Source organism: Ovis canadensis, chromosome 3, assembly GCF_042477335.2.
Source record: "Ovis canadensis isolate MfBH-ARS-UI-01 breed Bighorn chromosome 3, ARS-UI_OviCan_v2, whole genome shotgun sequence".
In the NCBI taxonomy this organism is placed as follows: Eukaryota; Metazoa; Chordata; class Mammalia; order Artiodactyla; family Bovidae; genus Ovis; species Ovis canadensis.
Window position 1 is genome coordinate 7,820,570 of NC_091247.1, and position 27,666 is coordinate 7,848,235.

The 27,666-nt window shown below is 42.2% G+C and overlaps 1 protein-coding gene across 5 annotated transcripts; it reads right to left on the reverse strand.

Annotated features, from left to right (window-relative positions):
• Nucleotides 1–668: 668 nt before the first annotated feature.
• On the reverse strand, nt 669–27,114 carry GLE1 (GLE1 RNA export mediator). 5 transcript variants are annotated; one of them, XM_069580053.1, is made up of 16 exons: nt 26,852–27,114; nt 23,720–23,941; nt 17,384–17,494; nt 15,034–15,182; nt 14,725–14,785; nt 14,280–14,540; nt 11,193–11,424; nt 10,459–10,571; nt 10,221–10,290; nt 6,862–7,004; nt 6,574–6,764; nt 5,899–6,028; nt 5,008–5,112; nt 3,810–3,892; nt 2,766–2,829; nt 669–1,068 (listed from the first exon to the last, which is right to left on the reverse strand). In XM_069580053.1, exons 1-16 carry the CDS (start codon nt 26,948–26,950, stop codon nt 955–957), a joined length of 2,148 nt encoding a protein of 715 aa, XP_069436154.1. In that variant the 5' UTR covers nt 26,951–27,114; the 3' UTR covers nt 669–954. The 5 variants fall into 5 exon arrangements, with proteins under 5 accessions (XP_069436154.1, XP_069436155.1, XP_069436158.1 ...); XM_069580054.1 differs by having other exon boundaries at nt 669–1,023; nt 26,852–27,042; XM_069580057.1 differs by having other exon boundaries at nt 669–1,023; nt 26,857–27,040.
• Nucleotides 27,115–27,666: the final 552 nt, after the last annotated feature.

A 27,666-nucleotide genomic window follows, 5' to 3' on the forward strand; every position in this document is an offset into this window, starting at 1 on the left:
CATGGCCGCCGCCTCTGCACAGTGAAGGAGTCTTTTCATAGAGCAAATCTCCACTCTTGTCTGAACAGCCAGACTCCGGATTTTTGTAGTGGCTTTAGTCAGGCAAATGTGTCGTCATCCATTGCTCAGAACATGTAAAGAATTATAAGGCCCTGATTCATTGCTTACAGATGCTCAGCTCAAGTACAACGCTGCAAGCCCCATCTCAGCCCATCTTAATTCAAACTGAGAAACAAAGTTTGGTTCGTGCATCCCGAGTCATCCAGGAACCAAATTCCAAAGTGAGAGGATAAATAGTTCTTCATGGTTCAGTATAATATGTGTTAACAGTCCTAATCCCAGACATTAAGCCCTCTCTGATGCAATCTGGGACTTAGTCCGTGTCTATATCAGGCATTTCTTCTGAATTTATAAATACTTCACAAGCTGACTAAGGCAAAACCACCATAACCCAGGCCTGCATGTGAAGATTTGGGCCTCAAATATTAAGTGCTGCTTTACAAGGGACCTCAAGTCTTTGCTCATTCCAGAAACTCTGAAAAGGGGCAGCATGCAGGAAGGGGTTGGGTGTAGGGGAGTGAAAGCAGTGGGTCACTTCAGCTCAGAGTGAAACAGTCAAGGTATTAACCTAATTTCTGAAAGACTTAAGAGACAAAGGAAATAAAGGGTAAGATCAAGTATTAACCTTTTATTATCATAATTTTTTTTTCTTATTTTCCATAAAAATGAGAAAGGCCAATTTTGTTTACTCTGTCGTGCAGACCTCTTTAAGGAGTCCCCAGATCTATTAAGGCACCTACTAGATTTGTGGCCTATGGAAATCTCCTCTCGTCGTCACAAGGTACAAATACACAAAACACATACTGACATGACTTCTTGCAGGTACAGCTGTCTTCAGCTGCTTTATTATTGCCCCTCTGCGGCACAATGGTGACGGTGGGTGCTGGAGCGACATCAGGAACGCCAGAAGGAGGAAGTCAGGAAGCCCTTGGGGACAGGAATCTCCCTGCGCTGCAGACATTTCTGGACGGGCAAAGATAAAGAAGACCAGACGACTCTCTGACGACACTGCTTCCAACACCGGACAGAATGTGGTGCGTAATACATAGTGGAAGATCAGCCATAAAAAAGAACAAAATCATGCCATTTACAGCAACATGAACGGATCTAGAGAGTGTCCGACGGACACTGACGGAAGTCCGACAAAGACAAATATCATACATTACTTACATGTGGAATCTAATAAAATGGTGCAAATGAACTGATTATAAAACGGAAATTAGAGTCACAGATGAAGAAAACAAACTGTGGTTACCAAGGGGGAAAAGGGAGAGGGATAAACTGGGAGATTGGGACTGACTTATACACACTACTATATATGAAATAGGTAATAAGAACCTTCTGTATAGCACATGGAACTCTACTCAATACTGTGTAATGACCTATATGGGAAAAGAATCTAAAAAAGAGTGGATATATGTATATGTGCCGACTAAGGTCCGTCTAGTCAAGGCTATGGTTTTTCCAGTGGTCATGTATGGATGTGAGAGTTGGACTGTGAAGAAGGCTGAGTGCCAAAGAATTGATGCCTTTGAAGTGTGGTGTTGGAGAAGACTCTTGAGAGTCCCTTGGACTGCAAGGAGATCCAACCAGTCCATTCTGAAGGAGATCAACCCTGGGATTTCTTTGGAAGGAATGATGCTAAAGCTGAAACTCCAATACTCTGGCCACCTCATGCGAAGAGTTGACTCCTTGGAAAAAGACTCTGATGCTGGGAGGGATTTGGGGCAGGAGAAGAAGGGGACAACCAAGGATGAGATGGCTGGATGGCATCACTGACTCGATGGATGTGAGTCTGAGTGAACTCTGGGAGTTGGTGATGGACAGGGAGGCGTGGCATGCTGCAATTCATGGGGTCGCAGAGTCGGACACGACTGAGCGACTGAACTGAACTGATACCTGATTCACTCTGCTATGCAACAGAAACCAACACAACATTGTATGTAAATTAACTACACTCCAATAAAACTTAGTTTAAAAGGTAAAGGCTGTGGTAAGACCTCTCCTGCATCAGCTGCAGTGGAGGGTAAAGGTCAGGCTGCCCTTGCATCTGTCCCACCCTCGTCTCCACACACTGGCCTCGCCGTTCACTACTGCTGTTTCTCCAACCGAGCTACTGAAGACTGGACGTCATCAGGCTGTCTTGGTAGATGTACCACAGGGTTCTCAATGATTTGTCAGAATTCACCTCTTAAACTTTTTTGGCACAGGGAAAAAGGAAAGGAGTCTAACTCAAAGAACAGTCTGTTCTCATGAAGAAAAGTGACCAGTTCCCTGGACCTGAGACTGAGAAAAGAACCTTGGCCAAAACGCAAAAAAAAGTTATCAGTGAGCTAAGATTCATTAAGTATATTTTACATATATTTTATTCTGCACAGGCAGTAAGGACAATGACACACAGAAAAATAATGAAATGGCAGCCCTTAAGGTGAAGAGGGAATGACAAAAAGTAAGGGGGGGGGGGGTGGTTTCCTGGTGGCCTAGAGGTTAGGACTCTGTGCTGTCATTGCTAAGGGTCTGGGTTCAATCCCTGGTAGGGGAATGAAGATCCTAAAAAACACATAGCATAGCCAAAAAAACGTAGAGTTCAGAAAAATCAAGGGTAAGAGACTGCAATCAGTCTGGAAGGGAGGTCCAAGACTTGTCAGACACAGACACTGGAGGCCAGCAACAGTTTGGGATATGCTGGTCTAAGGGCACCTTACCTCCAAGAACTGCTTGAGGCGTATGAAGGAACCCATCTGCCCTGAGCTTGTGATGGCTTCAATCCTACAGGGAGAGAAAGAAGACAGTACCTATGGTTCACACACATCTTTTGGAGAAGGGTTAGGGACCTGCTCATCTGGAGGAAGTGGCAGAACGAATGATTCCCAGAGATGTCTTCTAGACTTAGAATGCTGTCACTCTGCTAAATGGTCTCAGCACTTTATTTCAGACAAAGGGGTAAAGGAGAAGAGAACACTGTTGCGTCTCAAGGTCTCTATCATCAGGTGAGATGGGTGTTGCCAATGCCTTTCTCCCTTCAGCGAGTTGAGAGGCATGAGAAAGGGCCTTGAAGTTGAATCCCCCAAAAGAGTCAAGCAAACTGGCTGATCAATCAGTTTCACCAACTGATTTACAGAGAGGGTTTGACTCCTTGGCTTCCTTCATGACTGCATGTTGTCACCATCCCAGATTATCTGGGAGAGTTTGGAAAACAAGAGAGTTTCAAATGGGATCTGAATCCAAGATGTTCCTGATTTTTTTAAATTTAGTCAATAATATTTAAGAGAGACTTAGTAGAGTTCAAAAGTGTTTATTCAAATAACGGAGAGGAGAAGGATGGGAGCTGAAGATGTCTCACTCAACACAAGTGCTTCTGACTGAGTCAGAAACAGTATATGAACTTCCCTGGTGGTACAATGGATAAGAGTCTGCCTGCCAATGCAGGGGACAGGGGTTTGATCCCTGATCTGGGAAGATTCCACATGCTGCGGAGCAGCTAAGCTCATGCCCTTGGAGCCCATGCTCCACAACAAGAGAAGCCATCTCCGCAAGAAACCCGCACACCACAATAAAGGAGAGACCCTGCTCAGAACAAATAGAGAAGGCCTGAGCACAGCAACAAAGACTCGGCGCAGCCAAAACAAATAAATAAAATAAAATAAATTTTTTAAAAAAGAAACAGCATGTGACAGCAGCCACAGGCATCTGATTTCATGGGTTTTTACCTACCAAATTCTCTGGTGTCTACTCAACAAGTCTAATACCTGGGGAAGTAGTCCTCTTTGATGAGAAGTATCATCTTCCAGAACTGGACCTGGTACTGCTTCATGAGGGCATTCCCACACACCTAGAGGGGAAGGTGTGCACCATCAGAGCAGGGAATGAAAATGCACACTCAGTCATAAAGGATAATCAGCCCTTTGCCTCTCATTCCTATCAAGAATTTCAGCCACAATGCCATTCAGCCAGCTAAGCAAGGGAATTAAAATCCAACTTTTTTCTGAAGCATTCTCACGTATGGTAATACCTCCATTTAACCAGACTGCCAGGTAGCCAGGTGTTTCAGAGGTCATGACTCAAACTTAACTTAGTTGATTTTAAAGGAATTAGCATTACTTCGCAACCTTGGTAATCAAGGTAGAAGGAGTACCATGTGTTTTCAATGACTCAAGATCAATGTTCATTTACTGTGACTGCAGGAGCTGTCAGGTGAGTAGAAACTGTTGACATTATGGGCCAAGTGGTCTCAGATTTGTTACGGCATGTGCTCCAAGCATTTATTCTTTAAGAACTGCCCCCTTTTCAAAGAAACCCTTATTCTTAGCCTAGAATGGGGGCCCCTTATAGGCAGACAGGACTGTATATAGCCTTCTAAATGAGACAGGTACCTGACCCAAGCTGGTTAATCTCATTTCCTCTCCTGTCTATTAGCAATCCCACTGATGGGACACTAGTCCCACTCCACTGGGTGAGCACACTGAGGCTGAGGGATACAGCCCAGGAGCATCTTCTCCACTGTGTGCTGAGCAGCAGAGAAAGGTGGCCTGCAGAGCAAGCGGGGGGCAACATGCAGGAGGAGCGAACATGAGAAGACCATGCGGTCCCAGAGAGGGGCTGCCTTGGTCCCCGGCAACATTCCAGTTCCTGGTTCCAGGCCCTGGTAGGGTTCAACTGTGCATCCTACCCCCCATTCTCCAAGTGAGTCCCTTCCATATCCCCAAAGCAAATTCCTTTCCATCTGTACTGGGATGTACAGTTTCCTGTTCTTTATAATGACAAAACATCCACACAGAGAAAGGAAAATATACTGGGAAGAAAAACCCAAAGCTAGCTTTCTCTTGGGGCTTGGGAAAAAATTTGTAACACTGGCTTCTAGTGTTCACCATTAGTCTCTATTTGTCTATTTGTCATGTCATACAGCGGCCCACTGGCGCTCTCTTGTGTGATAATTGTACTACGTACCTCTAAGAAGTCAAAGAGGAGGGTAGCTGTCACATCTGACAGGGGCTCCATGTTTAAGATTTGTGCCAACCAGCGCCAACCATGATTTAAGCCATGAGGGTGAGTCTGGGAGCAGAGAGGCTTGGTCAGGATTTAATTTCATTTTATTAAGAGTTCTAAATTGCCAACGTTATCACCCAGCCATTACCAAGGGGACATGAACCCCCTGATCACCTAACCTAAGCACATACCACAGGGCAGAAACAACAGAGGCCAAACAAATTCTGTTTTTAAATATTGCAACACATTGGGACCCACATATTCTCCATTGGATTCCTTCAACACACAGCTGTCAGACTCAGTTTCAGGAATCCTAGTTACTCTTATAAACATTGCCATTTTATTAATTATTCCTGGTACCTTTAGCACAGCACCTGGGACATAGCAGGTGCACAGTAACAAGTCCTAGATTCAGTCAGCTTATATTCCTTTCTCTTTGGGTTTCCAAGTCCACTAACTTCTCCATCTCTCTAATCTCCATTCCTTGCAAAATGAACTAGGCAGGCAGGTCAAAGCCCTGGCCCTCTGCTGTGGCTCTGACATTGACAAGTGTGCACCATTACAACTTGCTAAGCCTCCGTCTGTCCCTCTGTGAAGTAAGCTATGTAACCTTGGTATGTAATTGGTCTCTAAGGCATCAATTAGTCTCTGAACAAATGATTCTGATGATCCAAAAGTTTCCTAATAATCAATACCCACTTCTCTAAAGAATACCTACGAAGCAGTGCTATTCTTTAACTTATCACATGATAGGACTGTTCCTCTCAAAGGTCGGTATTTCCTTCAAGTAAGATATACTAACATGGACGCTGGTCCGACCGCTCATTATCCATAGTAACCCCTCTCTGCTACCTCTTGTCGGTTTCCATATGGCCACCGGAGCTGGATGATGGCGGCATAGAGACGGATCATCCCAGACATGCGCTTTAGAAAGTTGTCCTGCTGCTCTACTTTGGAATCCTTCACTTGGTAGCCAAGCATCCTATGTGGTAAGAAAAAATTCAATGTGATAGAGTCAAAGTGAGGGTGACCAATCCATTACTATTTATGGCAGAAGTAACAACATACCATTACATTTAGCATTATTACTAATACATTATTACACATGACTACATTGGTAGATGTAATTCTGCTTACAAAACACTCACATCCATTATCAAATCTGCAACATAAAAACCTTGAGAGGTTAAGTTCCCAGAAGGTAATGAATATTACAACCCCCATTTACAAACAATGAAAAACAATCTTTAAAGAGATGAACAAACTCCCCAGTTTTGAAAATCTATTAATAGTCACAACAAGGGTAAAATTCTAAGATCCCTGGATTCTAAATCCGGAATTCTTTCCGCTGTACTGTATTGATTATTGATACGTAAATCCACAAATTCTAAAAGCCACCCAGTTTGCATGAAAGACACTGTATTCTCTGACAGAATGTTCAAGGTACATAAGAGATGCTCTGAGGAGGGGAAATGAATCTCAGTTCTCTCTCTCTTCCTGGGGACAGTAAGGAGAACAACACTTCACCTCTGATAGTCTTCCAAAGCCATTCCCTCTTTGAATGCTGGATAGAAAGGAACAGAGTAAGGACACTTCTTGTGCAGGTGAGCCAAGATGAGGGCCCCTACTCTGGGGTGGAGCTCCCAGATCCCAGATGCCACGACCGCGATGGGGAATGCTGCTTCGTGATGGGAGGCCACTTCCTCCTCCCCTTGTTTCTGGGAGCACAGAGAGGGGAGAATTTAATTTCAAGAAAGCCTTAAAGGCTAGGCACCAGCCTCTTCTTCCCATACCTTTGGCAACAAGGTTTCTCACCACAAATTTCTCTGCCAGTTTGTACTGGACAAAGTCCAGGGCCTGTGGGTTAAGTGTGACAGACACGGAGCGCCCACCAGACTGGACAGCTTTTCCAGAAAGTAGGCTGTGGATCTTGTCAAAGATCTCCTTCAGCTTCGAGCCTGGGACGACAGAGATAGAGTCAGTGATACGATATGACTGCAGTCAATCTATTCTTTTCATCACTGCAATAACAAAGCCTCTGTATAAACCCAGCCCTACAGAAGTTCAGAGCCTAAAGCCAAAATACAGATGCAGAAAAATATATGACAATCAAATACAGGTTGTGGAGGATGTGAAAGTACATAGGGTGTGGTATTATTTTGAAGGAATTTATCATTGGTAGAATGAACTAATTCTGAAACCGACACATCAGAGGATCAATAGTATAAAAATAGGTGCTGAATTGTTCCAGATGCTACGGGTGTGGCTGATGTCCCTAAAGGAGTCACTTGTAACTCCAGGAAAACCTTCTAAAGAATCTCCAATTCACAGGGGCTTTCCCTCCTTCTCTTGGACCTACCTTCCTCCATAGAAGCTATTATTACATTCATATTATAGATCCTGTGTGCCCCACCTTCTACACTGGCTAGTTAGATCAGGATGAGTTGAGCTGAGCTGATCAGCCAGTTGACTGAGTCAGTTCCCTGAAGTGGCCAGTCCTGTGACACACACATATGTAAGCAGTGGTGCTGTCATGCGGACCAAAGAACAGCCGTCTACAAAAGGAGAATGAAGTGGGCAGAGGGAAGCCCAAGAGAAGAGAGAAAAGGGTCCTGACATTTCTGGCTCCTCAGATCCAGCCCCACTCCTGCCGTAGAAAACTGATTTATCTTTAGGACAAACCCCTCACTCTACCTATTCCTCCTTCCTTTCCCTTTTTTTGGTTTAAGCAGATATGAATTAGTTTCTATTATTTAAAATTGATGTTTGAATGAATACAGCATCTCCAATTTACCTGCCAAGTTCCTAATACCCTGCACCAAGTTCATAATCATTTAAAGAAATGTTTAAAAATCTCAGAAATATCCTCCCCAGACCACTGATTCAGTTTCATTGAAAAAACAGGGAAGAGGGTTGGCACATTTCTTAGGAATTAAGAGAAAAAGGAAGAAATCAAGAGTTAAATAATGAGATGTCATAGAAATTTCAAGGCCAACAATCCCCTGAAAACAGAAGCAGAGACTCTAACCTGAGATATTAAAATATATATGTTTCCATCAAATTTACTCAGCTCACATTCCTGCTAACCTATAACCCTACTATTTCTTTACTGATGGTTTCAGAGGGCCCCACTGGCCAAATCCCCATCCAGCCCCTCTCCCTGTGCCCCTCCAATTAGGAAAATCAGATCCCAGCCCGGTGCCTGACATGGCCTCCCACATTCCGTATGCCACAATGGCACCATATCTGTCTTTAAATTCTGCTCCACATTTAACTACTCGTGGACATGCACCTCTGAAGAGGCAGGAATTAGGTCACCTCTTTCTCAGTCACTCCACACTTACTGAGCACTAACTCTGCAGAATGTCTGTGTCTGACAGGGCTGTAAGCTCTCACAGAGCTTATGATACTGATGGAAACAAAGGGACACAGTTGTGAAATAGGTAGGAAAATCAAGAACCGCAAAACCAGAGCCTAATTAGATACAGACAATGAACCAGAGGAAGCAGTCATGGGGATGACTCCCGGGTTCAGTTAAGGTGACTGAGTAGATAAGGTGCTACTACTGGTTACTTAGAGCAAACCGGAAAAAAGGTGGGCGAGAGGAGGACGATGAGAGGCCAGCTGGGAACACTAAACCTGAGGAAGCTGAGAGATACCTAGGCAGAGCTGCCCTGCAGGTAGCTGGAGCAAGGTAACCTGAAGCTCAGAGGAAAGGAATGACCCGGAGACTGAGCTGGGTGTCATGTGTGCAGAGGTGAAGTTTGAAGCCAGGGGGTCTTAGAATGAGAACTGCAGGGTGAAAGCACATCCCCAGGACACACCTACCACCCAGGTGGGGGCAGGAGACTGAGGAGCCCACAAAAGAGAAAGAGAGGGAGGAGGAGAAGCCGGAAATTAATGTTACCTCAGAAGCCACAGGACTAGAAGTGATAGAGAAGGGAACAGTCAACAGGGCCAAAGGGTAACATGAAGATTAGAAAAGACTGAGAAAACACAAAATCAAAAGAAACAGGTTTTAGAATGTGAGTGACAAGCATGTTTAAAGGGAAAGGAGCATGTAAAGAAAGTCATTTTGTAGAAAACAGAAGAGCTCTCTCTTGACGGAGATAGAAGGGGATGATAACGAGGCTCCTGAGGCTCATTTAGGGCCGAGGTGGAAGGGGAAGTGTGGGCTGGAAGGGTACTGCATTCTTTGAAACAGGATGGTTTCAAAGCAGGTAAATACAGCTGTGTATTACTGCAGCGGGTGGGTTGGGGGGTTGAGGGGAATCCTGAGGATCTTACACCTGATGTCTCAGTTTTCTAGACGAAGGAGGCAGCAGGGGTGCCTGTGGTCAACTGAGGGGTAAAGACCGAGGACGAACCTGAGCAGACCAGAGAAAGTGTGGGACGACTGTCTGGTCAACCTTGCCCCTCAATGCCATGGCTATAAAGGAAATGGCACTTTCAATTCTAGAAAGTGATACATATTTACTTATTTAGACCTTGCTTTGTTCCAGAAGGAATTTCAGGCAGCAAAGTGATATGTAAGTTCAGTCACAGAGCCTCTCAAAGGCAAGAAGTGCAACTTTCCACGCTTTCTAGGTAACAAGTTAATCAAGGGAACCTGGATGGAGGTTAAGTCAGAGCAGCTTCCCAGCTGCACAAGCTCCCCAGCCATGTGGAGGCTTCTACATCTGAGCTCTGTGAAAATGAACCTCTGTTTCTAAAGAAGAAGAGGGGTCTTTCCCTCGTGTGGTTCTTCCTCTCTAAATTTCAGTCTCTCGAGAGACTGAGTAGGCATTCTCAGGGTTCTCATGTATTAACAAGCAGGTTTTGAGTCTGGAAAAGCTAACGTTGTAGGACATAAGCGAAGAATGCGGGTCACATCCTAGGCTCCCTAAGGGGTGCCTTCCCCAGTAACTTCCAATCGTAGCTAAGAGTCTTCCTAAATAATTTGCTACTAATACATAACTTATTTAAAAAGAAAAGAGTCAACAAACACATAATGATTACCTTCTACACGCAGAGAGTAAACTAGCCAAGGCACATAGCTTATACACCTGATCCAACAGTCAACATTTGCTCAGACATAATCTATTTATAGGAACCTTACAGACAAGTGGATTTGGAATCTCAATAAACACTGGTACAATGAGGTGAAAGGCCATGTTCTTAACTCTCTGACCAACCTGCAATGGTAGAGATCTGGCTCACTGGAATGGTGGCAGCCTTCTGGAGGTCCATCTTGATCTTTTTGGCCTGCCAGAGGAAAGCAGTGAGAAGGCCAACAGTGTTTCGCAGAGCTGAGTAGATGCCATTAGGATTAGGGATGTGATGTGACAGGCAAGCTACATTTCTCGGGGCCATGAGGCTGTGGTGGGGGGGCACCATCAGGCCCAGAGAATGCCCAACTCCTGTCCCTCCTACCTGACTGTCTCTGCTGCTGCTCAGGCCCTCAAAGGCGAGCACACACCGACTGGAGGCCTCCTGCAGCTGCTGGTACCACTGCATCGTACTGTCTTGCACCTTCACCTGGAGGTCTGAGGAATCAAAGAAAGAGACTTCCATAAAAGGAGAATTTACTGAACACTTAGTATGAGCCAGGTACTGTTCTAACCAACTTAAGTAAAATTTATTGAATATTTAATGAGAGTCAGGTACTGTTCTAATTACTTTATGTATGTATTAACTGCTTTCAGTCATAATAATCCTATAAGGTACATTCTATCATCTTCATCTTACAGATAAGGAAACAGGCATGGAAAGGTTAGGTAATTCGGCAAAGATACAATGCCAGGAAGTAGAAAAGCTAGATTCCCACAGATCTGACTCCAAAAGCAGCATTCTCAACCATTATGCTATATCAATTCCCTCATGTTTAAACATATATTCTGTACACACTTAGCAGCAATATGTGGAATAGTATATCTACTAGGATTATGGAGAATTTCAAGTCCTCATGGCAAGTGTTGGAATCTGAAACCAGGCTCCACATCAATCAAAACTGAATGGAAATCATTAAAAGAACCGAATCTTACATTATGTAAAAGTTCTGATAAATTATCCTGTAGCTTAATACAGTATTCAAAACACGTTCTCGCTTCTTTTCACATTCTGAATTACACATCACATTAAAGGACCGTTTCCATACCAAGACCCACCTTCGTTTGGCTTTGCCCCTGGGCCCTGGTTGGGAACGGGGGACTCTTTGTGGGCCTCTGGCCTCTGCTGCATCTGTGACTCTTGCTGCTTTATCCGGGCCTCCTCTTCATCCCGCCTCCTCTTCTCCTCACAGGCCCTGCCAATCTCCTGATGCAAGTTCGAGAGGAGGTCGCGCATTTCCTGCAGCGCTCCCTCAGCCACAGCTTGGTCCTCTACGGTGGGAAAGCCATTCTGTCACAGTGACAGAAGCAGAGCTCAGTGGTTATTTCCTGAGCACCTGAGGTGCTGAATCATACATCACACAAGTCCATGTATTTCTAAACTGGAATTGTGCCAAGGGAGTACCCACGGTCAACATGTTGATACCTACTGCTTTCCTGTTCTCTTAAAGGTAATACGGATTTACCATCACACCCACAGTGCCAAAGGGTAGATCTTTCAATGCTCTCACCAACACTGGGAACCAGCCTGTGTTTTCTAATACCTTTTCCCACTAATAAGTGGTATGGCTTTGTGAAGAAACACCCAATTTTAGATCTGGAGAAGAAAATGTTCAAGTGAGGTAGAAAACAGCTTGCTTGCTTTCTGCTGCAACAACTACTACTGGGGCCACGTGCGAGGGACAGAGAAGCCAATGTGGTGTTCCCATTACACAGCTGAACAGCAAACTACAACAGACGACATGTTATACATCAAGTATATAAAGTTCATATGTTCTTAATGATAGTAAAAAACCAAACCAAAACAAAACCTCAAGTCACTGCAGGAAAATGCTAGGAAAGCAACACTATACTCTGAAGATTGACCAAAGGAAAGACTCCTTCCTTCCCTACATAGACTGTGCTTAAGATAGTTTATGGGGAAATTTTCTTTGTAGTACAATTCTAGCTAAAAAGTATGGAAAAATGATAGAAAAACTTAAAATTTACCACCTCTAATGAAATAACAAATATGAGTAACGATCAGCAGTGGCTACTAAATCATTAGCTAAAGACTCATTGAAATCTTTAAATTGGAAAATAACACTGACAGTTTCTGAGACCACCAGTTGACCTTAACATCACAGGTGGAAAGACCATCAGTACTCTATGCCTCCTAATGTGATTCATTAATAAATACACACCCCCAACTATGAAGTACTGCTGTGGGGGAAAAAAATCTAATGTGATCCGATCAAGCCTCTAGACTATGCTGTCCAGGAAGGCAGCACACATAGCCACACATGGCTCTTTACATTTAAATTAATTAAAAACTTTCTAAAAATTAAAATATATTTCTTCAGTCACACCAGTCACATTTCAAGTGCTCAATGGCTATGTGTAGTTACTACATGGCACAGATATGAATGTTTCCATCATCACAGAGAATTGTTAGCTCTGCCCTAGAGAAAGTTACAAATTCACAGAAATATAGAGAATAAAAGAACATATAAAAATACACCAAAGGGTTAGGGTTAGCAACTGCACTGAAATTTTCAGAATGTAGAAAATTCTATTCACAACAATCAGACTCTTCAACAATGGCAAAAAAAAAAAAAAAAAGGAGAGAGAGAGAAGGGAGGGGGAGTCTTGAGATTAAAAGACTTAATTAAGTAACAGACACAGCCCACCAAAAAGTTGAACTGAGTATGGATGCTAATTTTCCAATCAGTTATAAAAAACATTATTGAGATAACTGGAGAGATTTGAACACTCACTAGATATTTGATCATATTGAAGAAATTATTAGTCTTTTAGGTATGCTATTAGTATTTTGGTTATGTTAATATAGAGTTTTAGCTTTCAGAGATACACACTAAAGAACTTTCCAGGTGAAGCAGTAGGTCTGAGATTTGCTGTAAACCGTCTGAGGGAAGGGATACAGGTGGCACCATAGACAAAATGAGACTGCCACGTATGGATTCTTGAGGAAGCTGGGGAATGGGTGCCCAATGTACATTATGCTCTTCTCTCCACTTCTGTGTAGGTTTGATATTTTTCAAAAAGGAGGATGAACAAAAACCAAAGAGAGATTTGAAAGATAACAATAAACTTCTGCCTTAAATGTGATGAATGCTTAAAGTTCTTTCTTTCTACAGCCACACCATGTACCCTATGGGATCTTAGTTCCCCACCAAGGGACTGAACCTGGGCCCTTGGCAGTGAAAGCACTGAGTCCCAACCACTGGACCACTAGGGAATTCCCAGTGCTTAAAGTTCTTAATATTTAGAATTCATACAAGTTGATTTTTTTAAAACACAAACTCTCTTAGAGATATGAACTAAGGACAAAGAACATACAATTCATAAAAGTGTGAACTGGTACAACTTTGGGATATTAACAGTTCAACAATAAGTGTTTTCAATAAATTTGGTATGGTTATATTGGAAGTTATGTGATTTCATCTGTTCAAATATTTGGGCTTCCCTGATAGTTCAGTTGGTAAAAATCTACCTGCAATGCAGTAAACCCTGGTTCAATTCCTGGGTCAGGAAGATCCACTGGAGAAGGGATAGTTTACCTATATTTACTGAATACCTATTACATGTCAATAGTTGCAGTTTTTAACACTGCCTTACAAACACCAAAATATGTCATGATTATAGTAATTATGCTTTCAAAATATCACGTTAACTGAAAAAAGCAATATACATTTCTGTAAGGTTTTAATTTTTATCATAAACATGGCAGGTGTCCAGTATATATTAATGAACTAAAGTGTACTGCAATTAGGCAAAACAAATATTTTTTTAACCTAAGGTAAGAAACTATTTATAGAAGCCCAATTAGGGTGGGGAATCTCACTCACTCACTCACTCACTCACTCACTCACTCACACATACACACACACACACACTCTCTGTCAGAGAAGAAATAAATGCGCACACACACACACACACACACTGTCAGAGGAGGAATAAATGCACACGCATGCATGCACACACACACATACTCTGTCAAAAAATAAATGCTAACTGTGGTTATCTCCAGGTAAGAGGATGACAAGTGATAACAAGCAGGTAATATTTTTAAATCACAAAACCATTTTGCTTTTAAAGCTCTTCATTTCAAAGACAGGAGAGAGAGTATTCCTGAAGCCCCCTCACCTCAGAACTGGATCGGATGATCCCTGAGACAAGACTGCACAGCTGGTTGCCTCGGGTCCGGAAGGCAGACAGGTCGACCTGGAGCTGGAGCAGGTCCCTGTGCTGGTCCGAGGCGTCCAGCTGCTGGCTGAGGTGCAGCACCTCCTCCTGCAGGGCGTAGAGGCCGCGAAGGCGGGCCTGGCCTTCTTCCTTCCGGAGCCGCTCCTGCTCCTCTTGCTTCAGGCGCTGCTGCTCTGCTTCCCGCAGCTTCAGGTTGAGGATCTACAGAAAGGACTGTCAAGTTAAAGGGCTCCTGGGACTTCTCCTTCTACATTCTTCCAGTCCCACACAGACTGCCTGTTCTCACAGATGGGCCCCAAGTCAGCCACAGAGCGGCGTGACAGGGGCTGGGTCCTCTATGACTGCCAGACAGTGAACACCCACACGGACTCTCCTGGGCACTGACCTTCGCTCTGTGACGATGCTCAGCTTTCAGCTTCTCTTGCTGCCCCAGGGCTTCTCTGGAGCTGAACGAAAAATGGAGGGAGGAAGAGTCAGGGATGCTTCCTAAAATTGTTCTGCCTCTCCTAAAAGCTTCCTCTCTTTGATTTGCATTGGTCATCGTTCCAAGGTTGAACCTTTTTCTAGGTTATAAGCTTCTCTGGCTATTTTATTTTGGCATGTAAGGACTCAGATTCTTCCCTCTGGGTTTTATGTTGGGAAAGAGCTCTGGTTGACCATGCTGACATTCCCCTTGTAATTCAGGGAGACTCACCTCTTCTCCATTACTTCCCGTAAGTCCTGGAATTCTTTATGATGTTTCAGTTCCTTTCGTTCATCAAACCGCTTCAGCTGTTCAGATGCCATCTCAGAAAGGGCCCGCACCTTCTTCTCCTGCTCCTCCTGCCACTGCCTCAAGCCCTCCTGCAAAGGGTCAGTATCTGCTCTCTGGAGCTCCATTACACCCTACTCATCTACCCCTGTGAGATGCCCTCCCATCAGGCTTTAACCCCATCAAAGATACTCCAGGGCATGGAATCATCTTCCTACTTCTCAAAATCTTTGCTTGAGTCACCTGTCTCCTTTGGGTCAATCTTTTAATTCAGCTGTTGTGGAAAGCTTTCCAATTTGCTCCATACTCTTCCTGTCACTCCAGCATAAGCTAAGAATGGATGGGATTTTACCAATATATTATCAAATAGCCCTGCACTTTTAACTTTCCATCCTGTGCATTCTTTTTTTTTTTTTTTGCCTCGCCCTGTGGCTTGTGGGATCTTAGCTCTCCCACCAGGGATCAAACCTGGGTTCTCGGCAGTTAAGGCAGGGTGTCCTGACAACCAGACTGCCAGGGAATTTCCATCCTGTGTATTCTGATGAGGGCTACAGGGTCATCTAAAGAAATTCATATTCTAATTCTATAACTATGCTATTCCTATCTCACTCCTTTCCGTAAGTTATTATCTCTGCCTAGATTCTTTCCCTCCTTCTTCACTTAGGAACATCCCTTTCTTATATACCTAAAGGTACCAGGTATTTCATTTATCATTCACAAGAGTAAGGCAATTAGACATTTTAACTATCAAAATTTAAAGTGTACATATCCTCTGACACTTGTTCCATTTTACGAACTTGTCCTGAGGAAATAGTTGCCTATGTGTACAATGATATATGCATAAGGATGTTCATTACAGCCCTGTTGATAATGGCAATGAATTTGAAACAATTTAGATCAACAGGGAAATAAGTATAATAGGTCATACTAGAAAATACTCTGTAGTCTTTAAAAAGAATGACATACTATATATATATATATATATATATATATATATATATATATAGGCATGGAAATACATCAAAACATACTGTTAATAGATATCAAGTATGCTATTCTGAAACTTATTTTGCAGCATGAGGGAGATTATCGGCAGTGAAAAACTTTCTACTTAGGTCTGGAAGACAGAAAGTCCATGGACAAGTGATGACTGACACAGCAGAGCTGAGAAAACCTGAACACACACAAACTCTCTGTCTCTCTCTAACCATTTCTCACCATCTCCACTGCTACATCCTTGAATCTAAGCAATCATCATCCTTTTTCATCCAGTGTCAAAGTGACGGCTTCGGTAAGTGTTGCTCTCTCTTACTCAGACTAGAACAGCCTTCTAACTATCTTTCATTCATTTCTCTTGCTTACTTCTGCCTCTCCCTCCAGCAAATAAACTCTATGGATTGTGTCTCCTTTGTTCATTGTTTTATCTAGACCTACATTCTAAAGGAGATCAGTCCTGGGTGTTCATTGGAAGGACTGATGCTGAAGCTGAAACTCCAATACTCTGGCTACTTCATGCGAAGAGCTGACTCACTGGAAAAGACCCTGATGCTGGGAGGGATTGGGGGCAGGAGGAGAAGGGGACGACAGAGGATGAGATGGCTGGATGGCATCACTGACTCGATGGACATGAGTCTGAGTAAACTCCGGGAGCTGGTGATGGACAGGGAGGCCTGGGGTCGCAAGAGTCAGACACGACTGAGTGACTGAACTGAATTGAGAACAAAAGTGCTCAATAAATATTTGGTGATTCCATGAATAAACGGATGAGGGTAGGTGCTAGAATTTCACTTTATAAACTCACCTATCAGTAAAAATTTTTACAAAAGCATGCATTGTTTTTCTAATAAAAAAAGTAGTCACCTGAAAGTATCACAACATTGTTAATCAGCTATACCCTATAGAAATTTAGAAAAATAATAAAGTTAAATAAACATTAAAATAGTGTTATCCTTTTTTCAAGAAGCTGTTAAGGTCCACCTCCTCAGTATAACCTTATCTGACAATGCAGATCATCTTCAAATTCTGGAAAAGTAAATGGAAGCCAGGAAAGTCTCAGTAATCTTCCTACGGTCACAGGTAAAATAGAAGAGCTAGGACCTGAAGCCAGTTTTGACTTCAGAGAGTTTACTCGTGACTGTTACATTATAACTATCTCCCTAACTGAAATGAAGCCACTAGTAGGTGGGGCACGATGATCAGCATATGGTGGACATTCTTAGTCCCTGAGGAATTGCATTTGAATGTGGCTCCCTAGGGTTAATGTCAAGCCTGTCTTACTTCATGGGTTACTTACTGCTCCTTTCATTCTGTGCACCAGCTCATACATTCGGATGCAGCCTTCCACTTTCATCCCCCGGGGGGACTGAAGTACCATAGGTTCTGTATGTGGAGACTCATGTTTGTCCTGTATAGACAGAAGATGGAAAGATTAAGCTTTCAAGATGGTCAAGTTGGTATTACTCTGTCTAAACAAAAGCCACATCCCTGCTTACAATCAGCAACCAATAACAACAAAACATTTAGGTTAGAACCAAGGTGCTTTTTGTGATATTGACCTTATTCTAATTGTTCTCCTTAGCAAATTAAGTGGGTGTTTTTGCTTTGGACAGGTTTTTTTGGTTATTTTTTTGCTTGCTTCTTTATTTTAATATGCCCAGTGTATTTTCCCCCCCTTTTTCCTTTTCTAGTAAGTGTCCATTTTTGCTGGGGTGGGTTGGACAGAGAAACCCCAGCCCACATTGCCAGTTCATCCATGCCCCCTAGCCTCAAGGGTCAGGAGGCATGAGATCAGCCCAGCAATCAGAATACCCTATCCCTCTGTACCCAGTGTCTACTTTAGGAATGAGGCTTATGACTTAAGCCAGAGTCTACCTCTGAACTTTTCTTTTTATATATATTTATTTTTAGTTGATTGATGACTGCTTTACAAACTTCTGAACTTTTCCGATGGAGCTTTATTGGATGGCTTTCTCCTCTTCTGGGGATGCTAACCTAAGAAGGTATCTGTCTAGGGCTGACATCCTGCCACACAGTCTATCTGAAAGATGAAATCAAGAAGTTACACAAAACTGAGAGAAGAGAAGCAAAGCCCCGTGTTTGAGTTACTGGATCAAGTCAGAAATAACATCAAGGAGAGACAAGCAGAAAATAGATCCTCCAGATCTAACTGATTGCACATTCCTAGACTTCCTGGTTATATGAGCTATTAAATTTCTCCCCTGACCCCCTTGTTTTGTTTAAGCTAGTTTAAACTAGGTTTTCTGTTACTTAAATATCAGAAATTCCTAATGATACAATTCGTTATTTAAAGCCATCCAAAACTTTACTTAAACCTTCAGAATTATGGAATTTTACACCTGGAGAGGCCCTCAACAATTTAGTCCAGTACCAGACTTACAGATGAAGAAACTGAGGGAAGGAGGGAAGAAACTGTAGGGAAAGAGGCATCTTCCCTCAGATGCCTGTCTGAAGGTATGCCACAATACTGGCATGATCAGAACTAGAAACTGCTGCCTCTGAGAAGCGGCTCACAGAAACTTTTTTTTCATCTCGAAATAATTATAATCCAAAGAAAGTTGCAAAAAATGTACAGGGAGGCTCATGCACTCTATATTTACCCAGTTTCCTCAAATAGTAACATCTTTCATAAATACAGCAAAATATCAAAAACAGTAAACTGATGGTACAAGTCACATAACTTGTTCAGATTTCACCAGTTCTGAGAGGAATTCATTTGGGTATGTGTAGTTTTATGCCATTTTGTCTTATGTATAACCATGACTATAAAGGGCAGAACTGTTCACCACAGGGATCCATGATGCCACACCTTTACACCTCTTACCTGTTCTCCAACTCTATACTGACAGTATTTCAACAACCTTAAATAAATGGAACCACATGGCACAAAATCTTTTTTCTTTTGGCTGCTCCATGTAGGATCTTAATTCTCCAACCAGGGATCAAACCTGCATCCCCTGCACTGGAAGCCTTCATCCTAGTTTTAATTTGCATTTCCTTTAATGGCTAATGACTGAACATATTTTTGTGTACTTATTTTGTCACCTGTATATTGCCTCAGGTGAGAATGTCTGTTCATATCCTTTGGTCATTTTCTAAGTTTCTGTTTAACCTTTGAGAGTTTTAAAAATATACTCTAGATATATAGACCTTTGTCAGACATGTGATTTGCAACTATTTTCTTCCAGTCACGAGTTTATTATTTTTCTACTGAGAATTTTGTTTTAAATATTTACTTATTTATTTGGCTGTGCAGAGTCTTGCAGCATGTGGGATCTAGTTCCCTGACCAGGGATCAAACCCAGCCCCTCTGTACTGTGAGGAGTTTTAGTCACTGGACCATCAGGAAAGTCCCAAGGTGTTTTATTTGATGAGGTCCAATGTATTAATTTTTCCTTTTATGGATTTAGTTTTTAGTGTCAAATCTAAAAACCCTTCAACTGGCCCTAGGTTCTGATTATGTTTTTTCCTCCTAAAGTCTCATAGTTTTACATTTTGCGTTAATTTTTATATAAGTTATGAGGTTTAGATTGAAGTTCATTTTTGCACCTATGATGTTCAATTGCTAGATTTAAAGCTTAGTATTTTAAAGATGAGGTACAAAATATAAACTAAAAAGTAAACTTCTTATGCATGGAATCATAATATGATTCTTTCATAATATGAATAACCATCTCTGTCCTGTATTACTTTTTAGGATTATTATTTACTGTACAATAAACTGTTACTTATTGCAAATAACTCTCACAAAGACATTTCCCCAAAGAAGTTATACAAATGGCTAATAAGAACATGAAAATACGCACCACATCGCTAATCATTAGGGAAATGCAAATCAAAACCATAAGGAGATATACTTCTTCCCCACTAGGATGGATACTATGGGGGGAAAAAAAACCAACAGTAAATAACAAATATTAGCAAAGGTATGGCGAAATCGAAACCCTTGTGCACTGCTAGTAGCAATAAAATGGTACAGCTGCTGTGGAAAACAATACGATGGGTCCTCAAAACTTTAAACATAGAATTACCACATGATCCATCAATTCCACTTCTGGGTACATACCCCAAAGAAGTGAAAACAGCTACTCAAACTAATAGATGTACATGCATGTTCATAGCGGTACTAGTCACCAACAGCCAAAAGGTGGAAGCAATCCAAATGTTCAGTAACAGATGAATACAGCGGAATATTATTTAGCCTTAAAAGTAAGGAAATTCTAACACATGCTACAACATGGATGAACCCCTGAAGACAGTATGCTAAGTGAAATAAACCAGTCACAAAATGACATATATGATTCCACTTATATGAAGTATGTAGAATTGTCAAATTCATGATGGTTTTTAGAGACTGGGGATGGGAGGAAATCAGGAGTCACTGATTAATGAGTATTCTTAGTTTGGGATGATGAAAAAGTTCTGGAGATGGATAGTGGTGATGGTTATACAACACTATGAATGTGCTTAATGCCACTGAATTGTGACATTCAGCTCAGTTCAGTTCAGTCGCTCAGTCGTGTCCGACTCTCTGCGACCCCATGAATTGTAGCACACCAGGCCTCCCTGTCCATGACCAACTCCTGGAGTTCACTCAGACTCACGTCCATCGAGTCAGTGATGCCATCCAGCCATCTCATCCTCTGTCGTCCCGTTCTCCTCCTGCCCCCAATCCCTTCCAGCATCAGAGTCTTTTCCAATGAGTCAACTCTTCTCATGAGGTGGCCAAAGTACTGGAGTTTCAGCTTTAGCATCATTCCTTCCAAAGAAATCCCAGGGTTGATTTCCTTCAGAATGGACTGGTTGGATCTCCTTGCAGTCGAAGGGACTCTCAAGAGTCTTCTCCAACACCACACTTCAAAAGCATCAATTCTTCACCACTCAGCCTTCTTCACAGTTCAACTCTCACAGCCATACATGACCACAGGAAAACCCATAGCCTTGACTAGACGGACCTTAGTAGGCAAAGTAATGTCTCTGCTTTTGAATATGCTATCTAGGTTGGTCATAACTTTTCTTCCAAGGAGTAAGCGTCTTTTAATTTCATGGCTGCAGTCACCATCTGCAGTGATTTTGGAGCCCTGAAAAATAAACTCTGACACTGTTTCCACATCTATTTGCCATGAAGTGATGGGACCGGATGCCATGATCTTCGTTTTCTGAATGTTGAGCTTTAAGCCAACTTTTTCACTCTCCTCTTTCACTTTCATCAAGAGGCTTTTTAGTTCCTCTTCAATTTCTGCCATAAGCGTGGTGTCATCTGCATATCTGAGGTTATTGATATTTCTCCCAGCAATCTTGATTCCAGCTTGTGTTTCTTCCAGTCCAGCGTTTCTCATGATGTACTCTGCACAGAAGTTAAATAAGCAGGGTGACAATATACAGCCTTGATGTACTCCTTTTCCTATTTGGAACCAGTCTGTTGTTCCATGTCCAGTTCTAACTGTTGCTTCCTGACCTGCATACAGATTTCTCAAGAGGCAGGTCAGGTGGTCTGGTATTGCCATCTCTTTCAGAATTTTCCACAGTTTATTGTGATCCACACAGTCAAAGGCTTTGGCATAGTCAATAAAGCAGAAATAGATGTTTTTCTGGAACTCTCTTGCTTTTTCCATGATCCAGCGGATGTTGGCAATTTGATCTCTGGTTCCTCTGCCTTTTCTAAAACCAGCTTGAACATCAGAAGTTCACGGTTCACGTACTGCTAAAGCCTGGCTTGGAGAATTTTGAGCATTACTTTACTAGCATGTGAGATGAGTGCAACTGTGTGGTAGTTTGAGCATTCTTTGTTAAAAATGGTTAAATGGTAAATTTTATGTCATGAATATTTTGGTAATTTAAAAAAAAACGTTTGCACCCTTTTATCTTTGATGCTTGTTATTAGGGCATTTATTTTAAGACAGCTAGAAGATATACTTCAAGATAAAAAAGAGAAAGATCTCTCTGCAGAAAGTTTTTCAGAAGAGTATCTTTAAAAGCAATGAAATGGAAAAACATACATGCTAAATAAAAGGAATAGTTCAATAAATTACAGGATATTACATATCCTGTAAGTAGATATTTACAAAGGTGGAAATAACATAAACAAATAATTCAAATAGTTTGCAAACAAAGTAAAGTCAGGAAGGAAAATTAGAACACGAAAGTACACATACAATTTAATTATGCAAAGGTATAAGGATGCAGGCTTATGAGACTGGAAAGGAGTAACTGTTGACTGAAATGATGAGATCATAGGGAGATTTAACTTCTTCCTTTTGATGCAATGTTTCCAGTAACCAAAAATTTTCAGTGAGTATGAACAAAAAGAACTTTTGTCTTTTGGAACCCAAACATGAAAAATATAATCTCTACCTTTCTAAAGAGTTGCCTAGTCTTATTCTGCTGACACAAAAACCTTGCAAAAGCAAAATAATGCTATAATGCATTATTTTAGTTTAGAAGGCTTTTCTTCTTTATATCCTTAGGCCAAATACTACTTCCTATATCTTACTTTGATCCAGAAGGATTCAATGCTGCGTATAAAGAACATAAATATAATAACAAGCACAAATTAAGCCAGAAAACATATTAAACATAATGAGGCAGATATATAGAGACAGAGACAGGAAATGAATCATCTGTAAGATATATTGTCAAGTGGAAAAACAGAAACCAATGAAAACAAACAGGATACACGATAGTTTATTCTAGCAACTTTGTTTAAAAAGAAAGAAAAAAAAAACAGAAATTAAGAAAAAGAAGTACACATGGGAACCTCTCTGACCACCCAGTGGTTAAGACTCTGCGCTCCCAATCTAGGGGGCAAGTGTTTGATCCGTGGTCAGAAAACTAAGATCCCACATGCCACAGTGTGGTCAAACAGATTAATTTAAAAAAAATACAATTACCGAAAAGAAAATACATATGTTCTTACATATCTGTACTTATTCAAACTAACTCTGGAAACAGGAAGAAAGAGAAGAGCAAAGCACAGCACAGCATCAATAACAATTTGTTTTTAAGTGGGAGAACTATCTTATCCTCTGTTGCCCTCTCCTCCTCTTGCCCTCAATGGAGATGACAGAGGATGAGACGGTTAGATGGCAAACTCAATGGACATGAGTTTGACCAAACTCCAGGAGGTAGTGAAGGACAGGGAAGCCTGGCATGCTACAGTTCATGGGACTGCCGAGTCGGACACAACTCAGCGACTGGACAGCAATAACAACAAGTAAGAGAAACAAAGGCAGGAACAAAATCAAACCAAAAAGGTACAGACTCATTTGGAACCAATGATAAGGTTAAGAGCAAGTATAAAATTTACTCAGTCTTCCAGCAGGCAACAACAAAAAGGGAGACCTTAAGAGTTAAACAAATGTAATGCTTATGAAAAAAAACAATCTAACTGCTCAAGAAATTAACCACTATTCTTGGTACTGAGAAGAATTTCTCTCTCTGGTCTTCATAAAAAGATGTGGTAAACACTGTTCCTACAAATAGCTACATGAAGAAGCAGCAATCATTACTTTCTCAGAGTAAAGTCATTGTAGTATGACAATGATATTATAAGTAGACACTTCAACTTTGCAGCCACCATTGCCTTCTGTCCTAAGCTGAGTAAAAACCTTACCTTGGTTCCATTTGATATTGCTGAGGAGACTGGTGAGAAGGCAGGGTTTCTGAGAGGAGATCTGGGAACAGATGAAGGCTGGTTGAGGGCTGAAGTAGACACAGAGGATGCTGACGTCTCAGAGGGAGGTGCGTTCTTTTGTATGTGGGGCAGGACATGATCTACTACCCATCCGGAATAAGAAGACAGCTTGGGAAGAGACATACATTCTTGTAAAACATCCTAGAAGACAAGAAAAAGGTTAAGTCCAACTTGCATGTTAACTGATCTAAGCAACCAAAAAATAATTTGGTCCTTATAATCCACTATATGCTTTACTGAAAACTTAAGGAGTCCTAATAAGCATTAATATATACATACATACGAAGACCCAAAGTAGCTGTATTAACAATCAGAGATGAAAAGAAAGTACAGTAGTTTCGTGATAATGATCTTGACTACTATCTTTTTAGAGTATCAGACTAAACAATCCTAACTGTAGAAAAAGGAACAGTTCACAAAGATGGTCGTTAAAGTAGACCTGAAAGCAATCTAAAACGTTGGAATGAAAAAGAACACATGAGGAATTTTGAAGTAAACTATGGCATACACACACAACATGAGTTTGAGTGAACTCCAGGAGTTGGTGATCGACAGGGAGGCCTGGCGTGCTGCGATTCGTGGGGTCGCAAAGAGTCGGACATGACTGAGTGACTGAACTGAACTGATGGCATACACACTCAGTGAATATTAGTCATTTAAAAGTGCTGACTGTGAATTCTCTGTAAGATTTAATTTTTTCCAGTTTTATTGAAAAACAGACATACGTCACTATAAAAGTTAAGGTGTAAATATGATGGTTTGATTTACATAGATTATAAAATGATTAAATAGATTCAGCTAACATCCATCTTATCACATGAGTGCACGGGTGCCAAGTCGGTTCAGCCGTGTGCAACTCTTTGTGACCCTATGGACTATAGCCTGGTAGGCTCCTCTGTCCATGGGATTCTCCATGCAAGAATACTGGAGTGGGCTGCTGTGTTCTCCTCTAGAAGATCTTCCCGACCCAGAGACCGAACCCACATCTCTTACACCTGCACTGGCAGGCGGGTTCTTTACCACTAGTGCCACCTGGAAAGCCCATCTTCTCATACAGGTAAAATCAAAAGAAAGAAAAAAGGACTCTCAACATGTACTCTCTTAACTTTCTTATATATGGTATAGCTGTGTTAGCTACAGTCATCAAATTGTATCTTACATCCCTAGTACCTTTCTTTTTGGATGCCATTTCAAAAGGTGTTTTTTTGTTTACTTTACGTTTCTGATGTTTCATTGTTAGTGTAAAGAAATGCAACAGATTTCTGAGTGTTCATCTTGTATCCTGCTCCCCTGCTGAATTCATTTATCAGTTCAAGCAGTTCTTGGGTGGAGTCTTTAGGGTTTTTTACATACAGTATCATGGCAGCTGTATATAATGACAATTTTACCTCTTCCCTTCCAATTTGGATACCTTTTTATTTTTTCTTGTCTAACTGCTGTGGCCAAGACTTACAATACTATATTGGACAGAAGTAGTGAGACTGGGCATCACTGTCTCATTTCAGGTTTTAGTAGCAAGTTTTTCAGCTTTTTACAACTATCGAGTATTGTGCTGGCATGTGAGTACCGTCATAAGTAGCTTTTATTATGTTAAGATATGTTCCTTCTACACACACTTTGGTAAGAATAGATTTTTGTCATGAATGGATGCTGAATTTGAGTCAACAACTTCCTCCTCATTCTTCACACCAAAATAAGTTCCAGAAGCAATGCTTCAAATGTAAAACTAAAACCACACACACAAAAAACACCATAAAACAGAAAAAAATTTTAACTGACAAACTAGAAAAAAATATGCAATATATAACTCAAATAAAGTAATATTATTATCCCTAATACTTAAAGAACTTACAAACTACTGGCAAAATCCCAACAAGAAAATGAGTAAAATGAGCCTAAGAGATATATACTGGCAATTCAAAAATAAAGATATAAAATTGTCTCTTAACACCATTTGGGCCCATAACAGAAAAGGTTGATTAAGGGAGAAGTCACCAATAAATGCTAAGAGTGGAGGTTTGACAAAATACTAATTACGTACAAAGAGAAAATGATGAATTTTAAGTGAAAATATCTGGCAGATATCATTCTGATCAACTGATAAGTGTAAGCATCACAAGTGCTGGGATGGGCTGAATCATTTATGTGCTACGGATTTAAGTTACTGAGAACACCTCATCATTTCTGCGTTATTTGTGCCAAGAATGCATAACCTGAGTAGACATCGAACAGATTCATGATAGAACTCATCCTACAGAATGTAAGGTATATATAGTCTTTAAAACTGTCGAAGACAAACAGAGAAATGCTTTAGAAGTGCTATATATTTCCGTCTGAAGAGACTTCATATTTGTAGTTAGATTACGAGCAACTCGGGAAAAGGCTATGCCTTAAATATCGCGACATTCCCCACCTGCGCGGTCTATTACAGGGTTTAGCACATTAGATGCAGCGACCACGCCCCCATTGTTTCCAGGTGTGCCGGATGTCATCTAAAAATTTGGTCAAGGTAAGAGGAGAAGGGCGCGCGCCACAGAGGAAGAGACGGTTGGATGGCATCACTGACTCAATGCACATGAGTCTGAGCAAGCTCCGGGAGATAGTGAACGACAGGGAAGCCTGGGGTGCTGCCGTCGCCGAGTCAGGCACGAGTGAGCGACTGAACCACCACCACCACCACCACCAACAACCGTTCACCGCTCAATCCGCATTTCCCAACACAAGAGACGCGCAGTGATAAACTGACCCTGAGAGGCCAGGGCTGCTTTGACAACCAAAGCGGAGGCGCCTAACTTCGGCAGCGGGGAGCAATTAAGCCTTCAGAGAAGAGCATTTCTGAAGGGGAGCTCCTGAGAAGCTAGAATAGTGGTGAGAGACAGAGCAGAAACTCTAGGACACGGCGACGCACACACAGGAACCAAGAAGCGGACGCGTGTTGTGACAAAGAACGCAGGGGCTCCTCGGAGGAGGGCTTGACAAAGGCTAAGGAAGGGCAGAGGCCCCTGACGAGCGGCGGGTGGGACCGCCGCCCGCTTAGGGGCCACTGCTCACCTCACCCCGCAGCAGCCAATCGCGGTCGTAGCAGAGGCGACCTTTGTCGGAACTGCGCAGAGCCTGCAGAGTTTCCCAGCAGCGACCCTCAGAAGGCATGGCCTGCCCAGCTAGATCTTTAGACGCGCCGCTTGTGACAAAACAAGTCCTCGAATCAGCCGCCCGGAAACAGGCCCTAGCTTCCGCTTCCGGGGCGCATAGGTAGGAGCACAGCTCAACCCCGCCCCCAACGGCTACGTGGCCCCGCCTCTCGCATCAAGCCCGCCTACCCATGCGCCTGCGTACAGGACTTGGCCTGTGGCTCCTGCTTCCTGCCAGTGCTTTAGACCTGGGGGCTTCCGCTGGGTGGGCCTTATAGGTTACAGAAAAGTGAATAGGTTTGATGAGGTTGTCAGGTTGGAATCCTACAGTACCAGTGAGACTCTAAGATGAGGCAGCTCCTGTGGAAGACAGTCTGGCAGGTTCAGGGGTTGACTGTGCCCTTCTACTGCCAGGGAGGCTTGGGTTCCATCCCAAGTCAGGGCATTAAGCTTCTGCATGCCATCCAACCATCTCATCCTCTCTTGGCCCCGTTCTCCTCCTGCCCTCAATGTTTCCCAGCAACAGGGTCCTTTCCAATGAGTTGGCTCTTCACACCAGGTGACCAAAATATTGGAGCTTCAGTTTCAGCCATCAGTCTTTCCAAGGAACATTCAGGGTTGATTTCCTTTAGGACTAACTGGGTTGATCTCCTTGCAGTCCAAGGGACTCTCAAGAGTCTTCTCCAACACCACAGTTCAAAAGCATCAACTCATCAGCGCTCAGCTTTCTTTATA